Genomic DNA, 20,039 nt, shown 5'->3' on the forward strand with positions numbered 1-20,039 from the left:
TTGCAGCTCAATTCCAATCATTTGAAAGAAGCTGAGCTATAGTACCAGACACAACACACTGACAGTTGTGGCTGTTTTTGTACCGACCTGGTGTTGGTAGGGCTGCTCGGATCCGGGATCGTGGTGGCTCAAGGGACCTGGACCCGGCTTGGCAGACACTTGGATCCATGAAAAGGGGGTATTTACAGGGAATAAGTTTGTGGCGCCAACTGGGGGTCGCGGTAATGGGAGTACCGCCGCTGCTGATGGGAGTACCGGGGCAGATGGAGTTAAGCAGCCTGATATTAGTCCCTCCATAGGTAGGGAAGGTCCCGGGCTCAGGGGTGTTGGTTATTTGGGAGCGCAGCGTGCAGGGCTCAGGGTACTCACTGTGGGTAGTCGTGGTGCTGGATGAGGATTATAAAGTAGACACACACAGTGCGAGTAAACAAAGTCCTCTGTGTGCCACAGTCACTGCGGGGAGCCCCGTCCAGGTGTCCGGTGTCACTTGATAGTCCGGAGCCCACCTCCGTGTACAATTTAATTGTCTGTCTGTGGCCCCGCGCCTTGAAGCTGTTAGGGCCCCGCTCACTTTGTGAAGAGTAGCTGTGCTCTTGGGAGCTGGCACTTGGGACTTCAGTGGGCTGCTTTTGGCTGGAAAACCCTGTCCCCCGCGTTGTGCTGATGCCCCCAATCTCTGAGCTCTCTGGGAAGGTCCCTGAAGGTCTCCTTCCTCTGAAGGTCAATTGTCAGGATGTTGAATCTGCTCCTGACCTAGGGTCCTGTACCCCGTCGTGCTCGGTACCGGTCAGTTTCTTTTGGGCTTGCTGGTGCCGACAGTTCTCCTAGACTATGTCCGTTGCACCCCTTTCCAATGTCACTGCCACCGGTCCCAGACTCCTCCTGGGTAAGGATACAGTACCCTGTGGCACCCTGATGTACTCAGGGGCGCCACATTTTTCTAATCCCACTATACAATCTGTTTAAGTGTTCACTTTATTTTTTTTGAGCAATGTATATATCTATTTAAACATATCCTATATACACACACTGCTGAAAAAAAATAAAGTGAACACAAATACCATTCTGTTTCAAACGTTACCTTTATTTTTTATTCAGCAGTGTGTGTGTGTGTGGGTGTGTATATAGATATGTTTAAATAGATATATAGATACATACATTGCTCAAAAAAATAAAAGGGAACACTTATACCATTCTGTTTAACATATACTGAAATATATATATATATATATATATATATATATATATATATATATATATATATATATATATATAATTATATAATCTTTGACCTAGAAGAGATTTAACTCCCAAGGGGAGTGAATACTTTTATAGGAGCTATATTCCGCACTCTCGCCTCACAAACATGTACATTCCATAGGCGCAAGTAATGAATAACCGCAGGCACCTTCTGAGTCCATTTCAGCCAAGAATGCACAACGCGCCGTCATAAATAACCAGAGGTTGATTTTATTTTTTATAAAAGGGTCAAGAGAATTTTCACATATTACCGGTATTTAGAAAAACAAAAAAAAAAGCGGCTAAATCTTCCAACACCGCTACTTGTGTGTCAAAATATATATTATATCATTGGTCGCATCCATACAATGAATATTATTTATATACAGATAGAGTCTCTACAGCTCGGTCTTCAGGAGAGTTTGCGCCTTCTTCATGTTTTCAAATACTGGAAACAAAAACAAAAAGCCTGTGTTAATTTCTTTATTTGGAGAAAACCTGGTAATCTGGGGGCCTCATGACTAAGATCTCAAGGGCCACACCATAAGCACCCTTAGAAACTGTCTATACATGTAATGGGTCCATAGACTTAAGTGTTTATAAAAAAAAATTGCAACTTTTTAAAACTTATTTTTCTCCATTTCTGAGTTGTTTTTTTTATTTTTTCTGCTTGCTGTCAGTGAATGTTTAATGTACATCTAAAGACTTCGACATTAACACACTCAAAATTATAAATGTCTAAGCCCTAATCCCTCATGGTAGGAGATGATAGTTGTTACTATTTATTAGATACCGTTGACCCGGAAAGGAAACATTGGGGTAGATATTAGTTTGAATGGGGCTGAGGAGAGTAGTGGTAGATATGAACTTTAATAATCCGAGATATATGTATATCAAAATATAAAAAATAGTAAAAATAAGTGTAAAATATTTCCCAAGCTGCAATATTTGCCTGTAATTTTACCTTTATTCCACTAGGTGGTGACATTGCATTTTCAAAATTTTTAAATCTTTAGTAGTTTTGGGTTTTTTTAAAAATAATTAATGGAATATGAATTGAATTAATGCAGGAGAAAGAGCAATGGATAAAGTTCTCATTTCATGGGGAGGGCTTTTGAAGGAAACATTTCTGTGCTTCCATAGTCTAAAAGCAGCAAAAAAAAGTTGTTTGCAAAAGTATTGGCGCACCTCACACAAAGAGAAATTTAGAGTTAATTGTACTATTACTACAATATTCATAGTGGTGAAGAGGGGTCAAGATGGAACTTGCAATCCTTAATGATCTATAGCGGGGAGGGGGCAGATTTAATATTCCTTCTACCATATTATGGTGAATTAAAAATAAATCTTAACTAGCATTAACAGGTTAAAAAAAAAAAAAAAAGCTGTGCTCAAATATAATGCATCTATAAAAGCACATAAGAATACTGAACTAGAATTGTATTACCTGCAGCCACCACTAGGGGGCGCTCACTATATACATAGGAATCCAGCTCTCATTCCCGTCTGTATAAAGCCGAATGTAAAGAGCTCCCCCTTGTGGTGGCAGCTTTGTATAGCTCAGTAACATTTCTCTTCTAAGGAAAAAGGCAGGCGTAGTGCCTGCGCGCACTAGATCACCCCCACGACGGCCAATAATGTAATTACTTACGAAGATCGATGTCTTCTGGCTCATATGTGTAACGATGGTTGGAATATTTCCCAGGAATATCGGCTCTGACTACAAGGGAAGGATCTGTGAAAAAGACACAAAAATATGAACGGAGTTTTTTTTTTCTTATTCGCATCTGGTAATTCAGAAAGTCTGATCAAAGATAAAGTGCAACATTTATGTTTCATATTCTTTACTTCTCTGGTATGTAAATATCTGCACAGGATCTGTAGACACGGTTATAGTCCGATTCTGCAGGATCAGAAACACAAGAGTGCGGGATCTACACCGCACAGGGATATAGTGTGCAACCATCGAGCACCATGTCATGTAGGACAATCACATTGTGGAGGGAAGTGCAGCTCTGGAGTATAATACAGGAGGTAACTCAGGATTAGTACAGGATCAGTAATGTAATGTATGTACACAGTGACTGCACCAGCAGAATAGTGAGTGCAGCTCTGGAGTATAATACAGGAGGTAACGCAGGATCAGTAATATATGTACATAGTGACTGCACCAGCAGAATACTGAGTGCAGCTCTGGAGTATAATACAGGACGTAACTCAGGATCAGTAATGTAATGTATGTACACAGTGACTGCACCAGCAGAATAGTGAGTGCAGCTCTGAAGTATAATACAGGAGGTAACTCAGGATCCGTAATGTAATGTATGTACACAGTGACTGCACCAGCAGAATAGTGAGTGCAGCTCTGGAGTATAATACAGGAGGTAACTCAGGATCAGTAATGTAATGTATGTACACAGTGACTGCACCAGCAGAATAGTGAGTGCAGCTCTGGAGTATAATACAGGAGGTAACTCAGCATCAGTAATGTATGTACACAGTGACTGCACCAGCAGAATAGTGAGTGCAGCTCTGGAGTATAATACAGGAGGTAACTCAGGATCTGTAATGTAATGTATGTACACAGTGAGTGCACCAGCAGAATAGTGAGTGCAGCTCTGGAGTATAATACAGGAGGTAACTCAGCATCAGTAATGTAATGTATGTAGAAAGAAATTGAGATCATCTGTTCACAGTAACCCTATCCTATGATATTATGGGTTTTCTCTGGTGTCTATAGGGGCAGGCTTTGGTGATATATAGTATCAGTTTATATAGTATTTCGGTAGTTCCCTTACATGGACTCTTATGTTGAGAGACATTCTACTTACCAACAAATACAATCTTTGGCACGTACTGTCCGTCCAGAGCGAGGTTTTTATCTGTGGGGTCATACTGAGAAAGAAAGGAATAGATTTAATGGAGACCCTCCTACTGTTTGTGTTTACAGCTCCTCTGCAGACCTATGTATCATCGCTGCCATCATTCTCTGTAATCTCCATCTGTCCCTCTTTTGCCTGTAGGCGATCAGAAAGAGGAAGGAGAGTAACATACGACTACGTGGATTGTTTGCAGTCTGTAACCATGGATACACAAGTCTATAGGGGCTGGGAGTATAAAGCAGTATTTCAAGTCACGGTTATTATAAAAAATAAAAATCGATTCTATTTAGTTATTGCAGTCATTTAAAAGAATGTTGCATAAGTATACACACCCTCTGAACATGAAGTCAAACTTGAGCGTTTTCAAAATGTTATGGTCTTGTGGGAAAAATATTTCTCTTGCAAGATCAAAGGCTGAAACGAATTCAATGGCGTTTCGGTCTAAGGGGAACAAATGAGGTCTTGTCTCATTTTCTCCAGCTTTTTGTTAGAGCAGGTGGACTGTGAGAAAACGATCCCGATCTGTGGAGTGAGGGAAGGCCGGCACCAGGTCCATTACACAGGATGTGCAGCGCCAGGACCGCAGGGCTAGCACGGAGGATGACCCTACAGAGGAGGAGGAGGACCCTACAGAGGAGGAGGACGACCCTACAGAGGAGGAGGACGACGACCCTACAGAGGAGGAGGAGGACCCTACAGAGGAGGAGGAGGACCCTACAGAGGAGGAGGATGAGCCTACAGAGGAGGAGGAGGACCCTACAGAGGAGGAGGAGGAACCTACAGAGGAGGAGGAGGACCCTACAGAGGAGGAGGAGGACCCTACAGAGGAGGAGGAGGACCCTACAGAGGAGGACGACGACCCTACAGAGGAGGAGGAGGACCCTACAGAGGAGGAGGAGGAACCTACAGAGGAGGAGGAGGACCCTACAGAGGAGGAGGAGGACCCTACAGAGGAGGAGGACGACCCTACAGAGGAGGAGGATGAGCCTACAGAGGAGGACGACGACCCTACAGAGGAGGAGGAGGACGACCCTACAAAGGAGGAGCATGACCCTACAGAGGAGGAAGATGACCCTACAGAGGAGGAGGAGGACCCTACAGAGGAGTACAGACACTACAGAGAAGGAGGAGGACCCGACAGAGGAGGAGGAGGACAGTACAGAGGAGGAGGGTGACCCTACAGAGGAGGAGGGTGACCCTACAGAGGAGGAGGGTGACCCTACAGAGGAGGAGGAGGACGACCCTACAGAGGAGGAGGACGACCCTACAGAGGAGGAGGACGACCCTACAGAGGAGGACGACGACCCTACAGAGGAGGACGACGACCCTACAGAGGAGGACGACGACCCTACAGAGGAGGACGACGACCCTACAGAGGAGTACAGACCCTACAGAGGAGGAGGAGGACCCTACAGAGGAGGAGGAGGACCCTACAGAGGAGGAGGAGGACACTACAGAGGAGGAGGGTGACCCTACAGAGGAGGACGACCTTACAGAGGAGGAGGAGTACCCTACAGAGGAGTGCAGACCCTACAGAGGAGGAGGACCCTACAGAGGAGGAGGACGACCCTACAGAGGAGGAGGAGGACCCTACAGAGGAGTGCAGACCCTACAGAGGAGGAGGAGGACCCTACAGAGGAGGAGGGTGACCCTACAGAGGAGGAGGGTGACCCTACAGAGGAGGAGGAGGACGACCCTACAGAGGAGGAGGAGGACGACCCTACAGAGGAGGAGGACGACCCTACAGAGGAGGAGGACGACCCTACAGAGGAGGAGGACGACCCTACAGAGGAGGAGGACGACCCTACAGAGGAGGAGGACGACCCTACAGAGGAGTACAGACCCTACAGAGGAGGAGGAGGACCCTACAGAGGAGGAGGAGGACACTACAGAGGAGGAGGGTGACCCTACAGAGGAGGAGGAGTACCCTACAGAGGAGGAAGACGACCCTACAGAGGAGGAGCATGACCCTACAGAGGAGGAGGAGGACCCTACAGAGGAGGAGGACGACCCTACAGAGGAGGAGGAGGACCCTACAGAGGAGGAGGAGGACCCTACAGAGGAGGAGGATGAGCCTACAGAGGAGGAGGAGGACCCTACAGAGGAGGAGGAGGAACCTACAGAGGAGGAGGAGGACCCTACAGAGGAGGAGGAGGACCCTACAGAGGAGGAGGAGGACCCTACAGAGGAGTACAGACCCTACAGAGGAGGACGACGACCCTACAGAGGAGGAGGACGACCCTACAGAGGAGGAGGACTACCCTACAGAGGAGGAGGACGACCCTACAGAGGAGGAGGACTACCCTACAGAGGAGGAGGACGACCCTACAGAGGAGTACAGACCCTACAGAGGAGGACGACGACCCTACAGAGGAGGAGGAGGACGACCCTACAAAGGAGGAGCATGACCCTACAGAGGAGGAGGAGGACCCTACAGAGGAGGAAGATGACCCTACAGAGGAGGAGGGTGACCCTACAGAGGAGGAGGGTGACCCTACAGAGGAGGAGGAGGACGACCCTACAGAGGAGGAGGACGACCCTACAGAGGAGGAGGACGACCCTACAGAGGAGGACGACGACCCTACAGAGGAGTACAGCCACTACAGAGGAGGAGGACCCTACAGAGGAGGAGGAGGACACTACAGAGGAGGAGGGTGACCCTACAGAGGAGGAGGGTGACCCTACAGAGGAGGAGGAGGACCCTACAGAGGAGGAGGAGGACGACCCTACAGAGGAGGAGGACGACCCTACAGAGGAGGAGGACGACCCTACAGAGGAGGACGACGACCCTACAGAGGAGGAGCATGACCCTACAGAGGAGGAGCATGACCCTACAGAGGAGGAGGAGGACCCTACAGAGGAGGAGGAGGACCCTACAGAGGAGGAGGAGGACCCTACAGAGGAGTGCAGACCCTACAGAGGAGGAGGACCCTACAGAGGAGTGCAGACCCTACAGAGGAGGAGGAGGACCCTACAGAGGAGGAGGAGGACCCTACAGAGGAGTGCAGACCCTACAGAGGAGGAGGACCCTACAGAGGAGTGCAGACCCTACAGAGGAGGAGGAGGACCCTACAGAGGAGGAGGACGACCCTACAGAGGAGGAGGAGGACCCTACAGAGGAGTGCAGACCCTACAGAGGAGGAGGAGGACCCTACAGAGGAGGAGGAGGACCCTACAGAGGAGGAGGAGGACCCTACAGAGGAGTGCAGACCCTACAGAGGAGGAGGAGGACCCTACAGAGGAGGAGGAGGACCCTACAGAGGAGGAGGAGGACCCTACAGAGGAGTGCAGACCCTACAGAGGAGGAGGAGGACCCTACAGAGGAGGAGGAGGACCCTACAGAGGAGGAGGGTGACCCTACAGAGGAGGAGGGTGACCCTACAGAGGAGGAGGAGGACGACCCTACAGAGGAGGAGGAGGACGACCCTACAGAGGAGGAGGACGACCCTACAGAGGAGGAGGAGGACACTACAGAGGAGGAGGGTGACCCTACAGAGGAGGACGACCTTACAGAGGAGGAGGAGTACCCTACAGAGGAGTGCAGACCCTACAGAGGAGGAGGAGGACCCTACAGAGGAGGAGGACGACCCTACAGAGGAGGAGGACGACCCTACAGAGGAGGAGGAGGACCCTACAGAGGAGGAGGAGGACCCTACAGAGGAGTGCAGACCCTACAGAGGAGTGCAGACCCTACAGAGGAGGAGGAGGACCCTACAGAGGAGGAGGGTGACCCTACAGAGGAGGAGGAGGACGACCCTACAGAGGAGGACGACGACCCTACAGAGGAGGAGGACGACCCTACAGAGGAGGAGGACGACCCTACAGAGGAGGGAGGACGACCCTACAGAGGAGGAGGACGACCCTACAGAGGAGGAGGACGACCCTACAGAGGAGGAGGAGGATCCTACAGAGGAGGAGGAGGAGGAGGACCCTACAGAGGAGGAGGAGGAGGAGGACCCTACAGAGGAGGAGGAGGAGGAGGACCCTACAGAGGAGGAGGAGGAGGAGGAGGAGGACCCTACAGAGGAGGAGGAGGACCCTACAGAGGAGGAGGAGGAGGAGGACCCTACAGAGGAGGAGGAGGAGGAGGACCTTACAGAGGAGGAGGACCCTACAGAGGGGGAGGAGGAGGACCCTACACAGGAGGAGGAGGACGACCCTACAGAGGAGGAGGACGGCCCTACAGAGGAGGAGGACGACCCTACAGAGGAGGAGGACGACCCTACAGAGGAGGAGCGTGACCCTACAGAGGAGGAGCGTGACCCTACAGAGGAGGAGCGTGACCCTACAGAGGAGGAGGACACTACAGAGGAGGATCCTACAGAGGAGGAGGAGGACCCTACAGAGAGAGGAGGAGGAGGAGGAGGACCCTACAGAGGAGGAGGAGGAGGAGGAGGAGGACCCTACAGAGGAGGAGGACCCTACAGAGGAGGAGGAGGACGACCCTACAGAGGAGGAGGAGGAGGACCCTACAGAGGAGGAGGAGGACCCTACATAGGAGGAGGAGGACCCTACAGAGGAGGAGGACGACCCTACAGAGGAAGAGCGTGACCCTACAGAGGAGGAGGAGGACACTACAGAGGAGGAGGGTGATCCTACAGAAGAGGAGGAGGAGGACACTACAGAGGAGGAGGAGGAGGATCCTACAGAGGAGGAGGAGGACCCTACAGAGGAGGAGGACGACACTACAGAGGAGGAGGACCCTACAGAGGAGGAGGACCCTACAGAGGAGGAGGACCCTACAGAGGAGGAGGAGGAGGACCCTACAGAGGAGGAGGAGGAGGACCCTACAGAGGAAGAGGAGGACCCTACAGAGGAGGAGGACGACCCTACAGAGGAGGAGGAGGACCCTACAGAGGAGGAGGAGGGTGACCCTACAGAGAAGGAGGAGGACCCTACAGAGGAGGAGGAGGGTGACCCTACAGAGAAGGAGGAGGACCCTACAGAGGAGGAGGAGGAGGACCCTACAGAGGAGGAGGAGGAGGACCCTACAGAGGAGGAGGAGGAGGACCCTACAGAGGAGGAGTACAGACACTACAGAGGAGGAGGACGACCCTACAGAGGAGTGCAGACACTACGAAGGAGGAGGACGACCCTACAGAGGAGGAGTACAGACACTACAGAGGAGGAGGACGACCCTACAGAGGAGGAGGACGACCCTACAGAGGAGGAGGACGACCCTACAGAGGAGGAGGACGACCCTACAGAGGAGTGCAGACACTACAGAGGAGTGCAGACACTACAGAGGAGGAGGACGACCCTACAGAGGAGGAGGACGACCCTACAGAGGAGGAGCACGACCCTACAGAGGAGGAGTGCAGACACTACAGAGGAGTGCAGACACTGCAGGGAGGAGGACGACCCTACAGAGGAGTGCAGACACTACAGAGGAGGAGGACAACCCTACAGAGGAGGAGGACGACCCTACAGAGGAGGAGGACGACCCTACAGAGGACGAGGACGACCCTACAGAGGACGAGGACGACCCTACAGAGGAGGAGGACGACCCTACAGAGGAGGAGGACGACCCTACAGAGGAGGAGGACGACCCTACAGAGGAGGAGGACGACCCTACAGAGGAGGAGGACGACCCTACAGAGGAGTGCAGACACTACAGAGGAGGAGGACGACCCTACAGAGGAGTGCAGACACTACAGAGGAGGAGGACGACCCTACAGAGTAGTGCAGACACTACAGAGGAGGAGGACGACCCTACAGAGTAGTGCAGACACTACAGAGGAGGAGGATGACCCTACAGAGGAGTACAGACACTACAGAGGAGTACAAACCCTACAGAGGAGGAGTACAGACCCTACAGAGGAGTGCAGACCCTACAGAGGAGGAGGACCCTACAGAGGAGGAGGACGACCCTACAGAGGAGTGCGGACACTACAGAGGAGGAGGACGACCCTATAGAGGAGTACAGACACTACAGAGGAGTACAAACCCTACAGAGGAGGAGGACGACCCTACAAAGGAGTGCAGACACTACAGAGGAGTGCAGACCCTACAGAGGAGGAGGACCCTACAGAGGAGGAGAACCCTACAGAGGAGGAGGACGACCCTACAGAGGAGTGCGGACACTACAGAGGAGGAGGACGACCATATAGAGGAGTACAGACACTACAGAGGAGTACAAACCCTACAGAGGAGGAGGACGACCCTACAAAGGAGTGCAGACACTACAGAGGAGTACAGACCCTACAGAGGAGGAGGACGACCCTACAAAGGAGTGCAGACACTACAGAGGAGTACAGACCCTACAGAGGAGGAGGACGACCCTACAGAGGAGGAGGACAACCCTACAGAGGAGGAGCATGACCCTACAGAGGAGGAGGACAACCCTACAGAGGAGGAGGACGACCCTACAGAGGAGGACGACGACCCTACAGAGGAGTGCAGACACTACAGTGGAGGACGACGACCCTACAGAGGAGTGCAGACACTACAGAGGAGGACGACCCCATGAAGGAAGAGAACCACCCCATGAATGAGGAGGATCTTACTGAGGAGGACGACCCTACAGAGGAGTGCAGACACTACAGAGGAGGAGAACGACCCTACAGAGGAGTGCAGACACTACAGAGGAGGAGGACGACCCTACAGAGGAGTGCAGACACTACAGAAGAGGAGGACGACCCTACAGAGTAGTGCAGACACTACAGAGGAGGAGGACGACCCTACAGAGGAGGAGGACGACCCTACAGAGTAGTGCAGACACTACAGAGGAGGAGGACGACCCTACAGAGTAGTGCAGACACTACAGAGGAGGAGGACGACCCTACAGAGGAGTGCAGACACTACAGAGGAGGAGGACGACCCTACAGAGGAGGAGGACGACCCTACAGAGGAGTGCAGACACTACAGAGGAGGAGGACGACCCTACAGAGTAGTGCAGACACTACAGAGGAGGAGGACGACCCTACAGAGGAGGAGGACGACCCTACAGAGTAGTGCAGACACTACAGAGGAGGAGGACGACCCTACAGAGTAGTGCAGACACTACAGAGGAGGAGGACGACCCTACAGAGGAGTGCAGACACTACAGAGGAGGAGGACGACCCTACAGAGGAGGAGGACGACCCTACAGAGGAGGAGGACGACCCTACAGAGGAGTGCAGACACTACAGAGGAGGAGGATGACCCTACAGAGGAGTACAGACACTACAGAGGAGGAGGACGACCCTACAAAGGAGGAGGACGACCCTACAGAGGAGTGCAGACACTACAGAGGAGGAGGACGACCCTACAGAGGAGGAGGATGACCCTACAGAGGAGGAGGACGACCCTACAGAGGAGTGCAGACACTACAGAGGAGTGCAGACACTACAGAGGAGGAGGACGACCCTACAGAGGAGGAGGACGACCCTACAGAGGAGTGCGGACACTACAGAGTAGGAGCATGACCCTACAGAGGAGGAGGACGACCCTACAGAGGAGTGCGGACACTACAGAGGAGGAGCATGACCCTACAGAGGAGGACAACGACCCTACAACCAAACACTCATCAAGCTCTGTGTCATCTCTTACAATCCAATTTCAGGGACTTTAGTGGATTTTAAAGTGAATATTTTTGTTTTCTTTATTGCATCATTGTAGTTTTTTATTTAGTTAAAATTTTATAACTGATTTTTTACATTTTTGTTATTCATTTATTTATTTTTTTATATATTACTCTATTGAATAGTTTTTGTATGTTTTACATTTATATCTGTCACCCACTTTCCATCTTCTTTATTTTATCAATGTTCATTTTTAATTAATACAAAAGCTAATTGTTCTTGTCCTGTGACATTTATTAACCCTATGAGATTTTGGCATTACTTTTATAGACGGCTTTTTTTTTTTTTTTTACTTACAATAACATTGAGGAGCACAAATCTGTCTGCGAGTTTCTGAATTCCCTTGTGTTCAGCAAATGCTTTCTTCAGGGCTGTAAGACAGAATCAGATTTCCTTATGCAATAATTGAGACACAAAGATAGAGAGAAGTGTTAAACCGGTGTGTATGTACAGTCAACACCAGAGGGAGCTCAGGAGCTTCCTGCATACACATTGATCTCAATAATATCCCCGTATGGTGTAGGATTAATGTTCCTCATTATAGTATGGTGCAGGATTAATGTTCCTCATTATAGTATGGTGCAGGATTAATGTTCCTCATTATAGTATGGTGCAGGATTAATGTTCCTCATTATAGTATGGTGCAGGATAATGTTCCTCATTATAGCATGGCACAGGATTAATGTTCCTCATTATAGCATGGCACAGGATTAATGTTCCTCATAGTATTGCACAGGATTAATGTTCCTCATTATAGTATGGTGCAGGATAATGTTCCTCATTATAGCATGGCACAGGATTAATGTTCCTCATTATAGCATGGCACAGGATTAATGTTCCTCATTATAGTATGGCGCAGGATTAATGTTCCTCATAGTATGGGGCAGGATTAATGTTCCTCATAGTATGGCGCAAGATTAATGTTCCTCATTATAGCATGGCGCAGGATTAATGTTCCTCATTATAGTATGGCGCAGGATTAATGTTCTTTATTATAGTATGGTGCAGGATTAATGTTCATTATAGTATGGTGCAGGATTAATGTTCCTCATAGTATGGTGCAGGATTAATGTTCCTCATAGTATGGTGCAGGATTAATGTTCTTCATTATAGTATGGCGCAGGATTAATGTTCATTAAAGTATGGCGCAGGATTAATGTTCTCCATTATAGTATGGTGCAGGATTAATGTTCCTCATTAGAATATATAATTATTAGATCTGGAGCTTTTCATAGATTGCTCTGCAGCTCATTCACTTTGCATTTGTTTGATTAATTGATATAAATAAACTTTTTTACACTCTGCAGCATTTTTTCTACACTTGCCTAAAACCTTTGCACAGAGGGGTGTATATTCCTGGCGCACGGTCATCTTACCTTGAGAGTGCGGGCAATCTTCCCTGTGGTTAATGACTATCAAAGGTTTGTTTCTGCAACAAGAGGGTGATAAGAAATTAATTTTCAGTAAGAAAAATGTAAATTTTAAAATATTTATATATAAATGTCTTTAAATTAAAAATAAAATTAAGTAAAAAGAAAAAAAAAAAGAGAAATGTATTTAGGGTACAATAGGGGAGGACCTTTACACCTCCTTGTACACAGAGCCCTGTGTGAGCCTGGCCTCAGTATAGGTCAGCACTATATTATGACAATGAGGCGCTAGGTGGCGCCATCGAGCCAAAATCTCTGTAGTCATCTCCCGCGACTGCCCTGATACTCACCCGCTTTTGGCTTTGAACAACGCTTCCTCATACGTCTGAACCCAGTCAAGGTTGTCGCCCCACCCTGCAGGGAGAGATAGGACGTTATCTGACGGATTGTGTACTTAGTGACGGCATTATGCACAGGGAAGTGGACACCAACGTAAATTACAGGACGTTTTCTATAGAAGTCATCCACAAAAGAGTTAATGACTTTAGAAATATGTTTATTTTTATATAGAGAAACAGCGCCACTCTGGCCTGCAGGCGGTGGCTGGTATTGCAGCTCAGACTCATTTATTCAAGTGGTGGACCATCATGGTCAGTGGTCAGAAGGACATCACCAGCCAGTGACTTGGACCCCCAAACCTGGACTATGGGTGCACTTGGGGGTCACATACAAGGCATATACATGTAGCAGAGCTGAATATGTCAGGACCAATATAATTGACTTTCAGGAGAAGTATCAAGATGACACATAGTGACACATAGTGAGCAAAATAGTCTGACGGTTCCACTTTAAACTTAGTAAATGTAGCAGAGCTGAGATTGTCAGGGGTTTAGTATTTGAATTCTAGATGTAGCAGTGCTGAATCAGTCAAAGTCTAGCTTGTCAGATGAGTAGAGCTACATTTGTCAAGCGAAGCACAGTTGAGTTTGTCAGATGCAGCAGAGCTGAATTTGTCAGATGTATCTCGTAATGTTATGGTGGGTGGAGGGTTTTCTTAAAGGGACTATCTGGATTGCACTTGGCCCCCTGCATAACTGACAACCATTTAGTTGGAGTTCTTTTAAGAGTAACCGCCACTTTAATTTTTATTTTCTAAAATTAATAACACACATGAAAATAAGAAACTTTGTAATATATCTAATGAGAGAAATCCGCTTCTTTCTCCTCCTGGACTGATATTTTACACTGAATTCGGGGGGGGGAGGGGAATCTGTAAAATCTGCTTTTACTATAGACAGATTTTCCCATTAGTGGCAGCTGGTGCTCATGAAATTCTATAGAGAATGGGGGAGGTTGAGGCAAAAACAGAAATTCTGCTGCAAGTTCTCCTGAAACAACAGTTACTTTTTTTTTTTTTTTTTATAAATGTAAAACTGTAACTGTCTATTTGGGAGAACTTGCAGCACAATGTCTATATTTGTCTCTAGCTCCTCCACCCACTCTGTAGAATTTTTATGACCATCAACTGTAACTGTCCATTCGGGAGAACTTGCAGCAGAATGTCTGCATTTTCTTCTAGCTCCTCCACCCTCTCCATAAAATTTTATGCACACCAACTGTAACTGTTAATTTAGGAGAACTTGCAGCAGAATGTCTATATTTGCTTCTAGCTCCTCCCCTCTCCATAGAATCTTATGCACACAAACTGTAACTGACCATTCAGGAGAACTTGCAGCAGAATGTCTAGATTTGTCTCTAGCTCCTCCACCCTCTCCATAAAATTGTATGCACACCAACTGTAACTGTTAATTTAGAACTTGCAGCAGACTGTTTATATTTGCCTCTAGCACCTCCCTTCTCCATAGAATCTTATGCACACCAACTGTAACTGACAATTCAGGAGAACTGTCTATATTTGCCTCTAGCTCTTCCACCCTCTCCATATAATTTTATCGACACCAACTGTAACTGTCAATTTGAAAGAACTTGCAGCAGAATGTCTATATTTGCCTCTAGCTCCTCCACCCTCTCCAAAGAACTTGATTGAGCACCAACTGTAATTGTTAATTTGGGAGAACTTGCAGTAGAATGTTTATATTTGACTCTAGCTTCTCCCTTCTCCATAGAATTTTATGATCACCAACTGTAACTATCAATTTGGAAGAACTTGCAGCAGAATGTCTATATTTGCCACTATCTCCTCCTCTCTCCATAGAGTTTTATGAGCACCAACTGTCAGATTATATCTTACCAATGGGAACATTTTCTTCATTGACTATAAGGGTTTACAGAGTGAAAGAGCATTCCAGGAGTAGAGCGAAGCAGGTTTTTCTAAGAAATATTACAAACTTTTTATTTTTATAAACACTATTGCTTTATCAAAAAAATAAAATGACGGTTCCTCTTTAACCTTGGTAAATGTAGCTGAGCTGAGATTGTCAGGGGTTTAGTATTTGAATTTTAGATGTAGCAGTGCTGAATCTGTCATAGTGGAGCTTGTCAGATGAGTAGAGCTATATTTGTCAAGTGAAGCAAAGTTGAGTTTGTCAGATGCAGCAGAGCTGAATTTGTCAGATGCATTTCAGTTGTTATGCTGAGTGGAGGGTGTTCTTAAAGGGACTATCTGGATTGCACATCCCTTTAACATATAGGTCTGTTACAAAACCCTCATACAAGGGATGCATCAAACATGGCTCACTGCCCCAGAGGGCCAGCAGAATTCACTGATTAACGCAGGTCCACACAGTGTGAACAACTTCTTTAGCTCTGCTTCATCTGCATTGACATAATACAACTGGCAAAGTTTGCATTGAAGCATTGTAATAGTCATGTATTTTACCTCTGGAGAGAGTCTGAGGTTTGACGGTCTCGGTCTTTGTTTTGGGGGTCTCATCCTTGGCCAGAGAGAGCGAGGTAGTGACAATGACAAGAACCACGGACTTCAGTGCGGTCTTCATGATGATTGCTAAAAAGAAAAACAAACCTATAGTCAGCCTGGTGCAGTCAAATGGTCTTGTAAGGTTATATCTGTGCTGTGGGGCATCTTTTGCCATGTAATAGTCTCATACTGTTCCTCATGGGTGGAGCTAAGGGGAAGAGGGTGGGGCTAAATATCTGATCCTGTGATGTGGCTGTGGGGATCTAAATTATCTCCAAAGTAGCCAGATTTGGATTTTTCTTAGAACCACCGGATCTTTTATCTTTTGCCCTGTTTCATAGAATTTCATCCACCTTTTCTCAGTTACCTTTGGTTAAGCTGACATTTTTATTATCTTTCAGGTCCCACGCAGCCACAGACTTATAAAGACGGTAATTTCAATATTAATGTTTTATTAAGTAATTGCTGAGAGTACAATTCACTAATATCATACAGAACACAGCTCCTTGTGGGAGGTTCACTTTAATCCCTTTGCCCCGCCCATGAAGAAGGGAGCTGTGATGCTCCTCCCCTGAGCAGCCATTCTATACTCTTGATACAATATTTCTATCATAGACTTAAAGGGATAAACTGTAACTAAAAACCAAAAACTACTAACAAAAAAGAAAATCCCCTATTATTATGAGTATTTGATGACAATTCCCAGAGGAGAATCACCCAGCTCTCTCAGACCTCAGACTGGCAAGTCTGTTGAGATATGAACTATGTAGTATACAGGAAGCTGGGAAAGCTCGGTGACCACCATTATATCTCCCCAAGAGATTGGGATGAAATTCCTCAATGTCCAGTTATACAGTAAAACCTATTAATTTGGATTCTAGGAAAGCTGGGTGGTACCCATCACAACTGGGATGAGGATAGTCACCCAACTATTCCATACTTTTGCCAGGAAAAATCTGTGTAATCATAGAGTGAAATAAGAATGTATCAGTGTATAATAGGCAGTCAGGAGTTTGGGAAAGCTGGGTGACAATCAGCAGAGCTCACATAAGGATAGTCACCCAACTGTTCCAAACCCTTGAATGGAAAATCAGTGCAATCATAGAGAGAAATAAGAATGTATCAGTGTATAATAGGCAGTCAGGAGTTTGGGAAAGCTGGGTGACAATCAGCAGAGCTCACATAAGGATAGTCACCCAACTGTTCCAAACCCTTGAATGGAAAATCAGTGCAATCATAGAGAGAAATAAGAATGTATCAGTGTATAATGGACAATCAGGAGCCTAGGAAAGCTGGATGACAACCATCACAATAACATAGACAGTCATTGTCATACAACTTTTCTAGACCACTGAACGGCAAATCTATCTAGCATATATTAAAATAAGGGTATATAACTTTTGTAATGAAATATCAGAAGCCTAGAAAAGCTGGGTATCAACTACTACAACTCCAATAGATATTGATACTCACCTTTTTTAGACCCCTGAATGTCAAGCCTGTCCAGCTATGCAGTGATTTGGGAGTGTTCCCTTATAATGGGCAGTCAGGAAAGCTGGGTGACAACTAAAGGAGCTCATAGGGGAATGATCACCCAGCTTTTCTGGACCTTTATGAGCAAACCTATCTAGTTATAAAGCAATAGGAGAGTGTATAATACAGTCAGGAGCATAGGAAAGCTGAATGACCGTCATTACATCTAGCATAAAGATTGTCACCCAACTTTTCCATACCCCTGAATGGCAAATATGTCTAATGGATAATCAGGAGCCTACAAAAGTTGGGCGACAACTATTACAACTCCTACTCACCTTTTCAAGACCCCGAACACAGTTGTCAGTTGTGACAACTATTACATCGATACCCCCATTTACAAGACCCCAAAAGGGCAAATCTGCAGCAGAGAATGGGGCTATACCATCGGCTGACAACCCTTTGCGCGAGCTGATGATGACGGTATCGGTTGTCACCCAGCTTTCCTAGAAACTGATACAGCTAAAAATATAATTTTTAACCCCCTAAAATGTCAGAAATGGGCGACGCCAAGAATTTCTGCCATGCACGATTTCCCTCCTGGCACGAGCAGCGAATTCCGGACGTCCCGGAATAAATGGAATATGGCGTTAATTAAAAGCCAGTCTCCATGGCAACGTGGAATTAATGTATCCAGTAGAGAATTCGAATCGCTTCTTTGTATCAGATCTGATCCCGGGACAGTGAACGTCTGTTACTTCAGGCAGCGTCTCCATTAATTGCCGTAACTTAATACTAAGTCCCCGAAAGAATGGGACAATTGAATAGCAGCGACTCACCTGCTCTCCGGTGCCAGGGACGGGTTACAGCCAGGAGTCAGTTACCTGCCGGAGCGCACCTGTGCTATATATACACACCTGGGCACACCTGTGCCCTCCCCCGCATCTCCATATAAACGCTGTGTACACTACTCACATTATTACAGAGGGGATGGACACTCCCTCGAAGCCCAGGAATCTACAGGGAGGCGGCACAGGTAAACGGGAGATTCGCCCTAAGGCTGATCTGTTCTTGTGCGATTGGATACAGTGGCCATGAGCGTAGAATCCGTAAACTGCTGTCAGTACACGGATGAATATAGTGGCACCAATCAGAAGAGGGATCGTAAAACAATAAGACGTAATGTAATCAATCATCCTGCAGCGCCCCCACAGGGGGGAAGAAGTATTACACGGAAACCATTTATATCCAAGTCATAACTGCATCTCAGTAAGTGCAGAAACTTTCCAAAACCCCCCAAAACTGGGTGTTTCTGCTCCAAAACCTCAGAAAAAAAACAGTATTCGATTATCCTGCAGCGCCCCCTCAGGGGGAATGAGGTATTACACAGTGTCCATTTATATGCAAGTCATAACTGCGTTTGGATATGTCCAAAAACTCTCCAAATCCCCATAAAAATGGGTGCTTCTGCTCCAAAAACTCCTAAAAAAAACCATTCAATCATCCTGTAGCGCCCCCACAGGTGAAATGAAGTATTACATAGTGACCATTTATATCCAAGTCATAACTGCATTCGTATATGTCCAGAAACTCTCCAAATCCGCCCAAAACTTGGTGTTTCTGCACCTAAAACTCAGAAAAAAACAGTATTCGATTATCCTGCAGCGCCCCCACAGGGGGAATGAAGTATTACACAGTGTCCATTTCTATCCAAGTCACAACTGCATATGAGTAAGTACAGAAACTCTCCAAATCCTACCCCCCCCAAAACTTGGTGTTTCTGCTCCAAAAACTCCTAAAAAAACCCCATTTAATCACCCTGCAGCGCCTCCACAGGGGGAATGAAGTATTACATAGTGTCCATTTCTATCCATGTCATATCTGCATTGGAGCACGTGTACACACAGAGTTTTTGATGAGTTTTCGGAGCAGAAAAGTTCCAAATCCCCCCTAAAAATTGGAGTTTCTACTCCAAAAACTCCTAAAAAAAAAATGTATTCCTCCAAAAAGAAAGGTACACTTAATATCCAATGTCTACTTTGGGCAAAAAAGACGAGGAATCTGAACATAAGACCCCCTCCCCTTTAACAACACAGATTTCCATAACGGGGTGTAAGGAAATGAGATTACTAATCTGGATTTTTCGTAAAACGTTTGTGCTTTCTGAAGACGAGTCCAGTGCGCGTCTTATTAGGGGGATGTGGGGATCAATTCATTTATTTCTGTATTTATTCTGCTGATAATATTTAAAAATACCTCAATCTTCTACTTTTGACCCCCCCCATTCATGAGCCGAAACAGAAAGACCCACCCTGTAATATCACATTTCTGCTATAGTGGGCGCCGGAGGGTCAGTATGGGGTTGGCACCGGCTGCCCCTGGCATCACCGGCTGCCCCTGGCATCAACGGCTGCAGGGATCTGATCCAGGAGACTTGTGCTGGCTCAGCCCCTGTCATATCACATTACTCTAAGCTTACCTGTATTTCAGGTGACTGTCCAGAATAAGCTGTCCTGTGAGTCTATGAGAAATAACACAATTTCTGGCCGTTATATAACTTTCCTCCTGCATTCTTCACCAGTTTTCAATCTGATATTTTCACTTATCTCTGAGCTAGTGGGTAGAGACGGGCTGC

The 20,039-nt window shown here is 47.1% G+C and overlaps 1 protein-coding gene across 1 annotated transcript; it reads right to left on the reverse strand.

The window, feature by feature from the left end:
- Positions 1-1,447: 1,447 nt before the first annotated feature.
- On the reverse strand, positions 1,448-18,341 carry LOC142244626 (anterior gradient protein 2-A-like). Its single transcript, XM_075316885.1, has 8 exons — positions 18,244-18,341; positions 15,893-16,018; positions 13,404-13,467; positions 13,060-13,112; positions 11,981-12,054; positions 4,071-4,134; positions 2,891-2,974; positions 1,448-1,687 (listed from the first exon to the last, which is right to left on the reverse strand). Exons 2-8 carry the CDS (start codon positions 16,008-16,010, stop codon positions 1,638-1,640), a joined length of 507 nt encoding a protein of 168 aa, XP_075173000.1. The 5' UTR covers positions 16,011-16,018; positions 18,244-18,341; the 3' UTR covers positions 1,448-1,637.
- Positions 18,342-20,039: the final 1,698 nt, after the last annotated feature.

This window comes from Anomaloglossus baeobatrachus, chromosome 6 (assembly GCF_048569485.1).
Source record: "Anomaloglossus baeobatrachus isolate aAnoBae1 chromosome 6, aAnoBae1.hap1, whole genome shotgun sequence".
NCBI classification, from domain to species: domain Eukaryota; kingdom Metazoa; phylum Chordata; class Amphibia; order Anura; family Aromobatidae; genus Anomaloglossus; species Anomaloglossus baeobatrachus.

Bases quoted from the DNA above. Each gene is read 5' to 3' on its own strand.
- LOC142244626 (XM_075316885.1), bottom strand. From the start codon at position 16,010: ATGAAGACCGCACTGAAGTCCGTGGTTCTTGTCATTGTCACTACCTCG. The intron at 13,468-15,892 runs GTAAAATACATG...CTCTCCCTGCAG, and splicing joins ACCTCAGACTCTCTCCAGAG to GGTGGGGCGACAACCTTGAC. The intron at 4,135-11,980 runs GTAAGTAAAAAA...TTTCTTTCTCAG, and splicing joins TTGTGCTCCTCAATGTTATT to TATGACCCCACAGATAAAAA.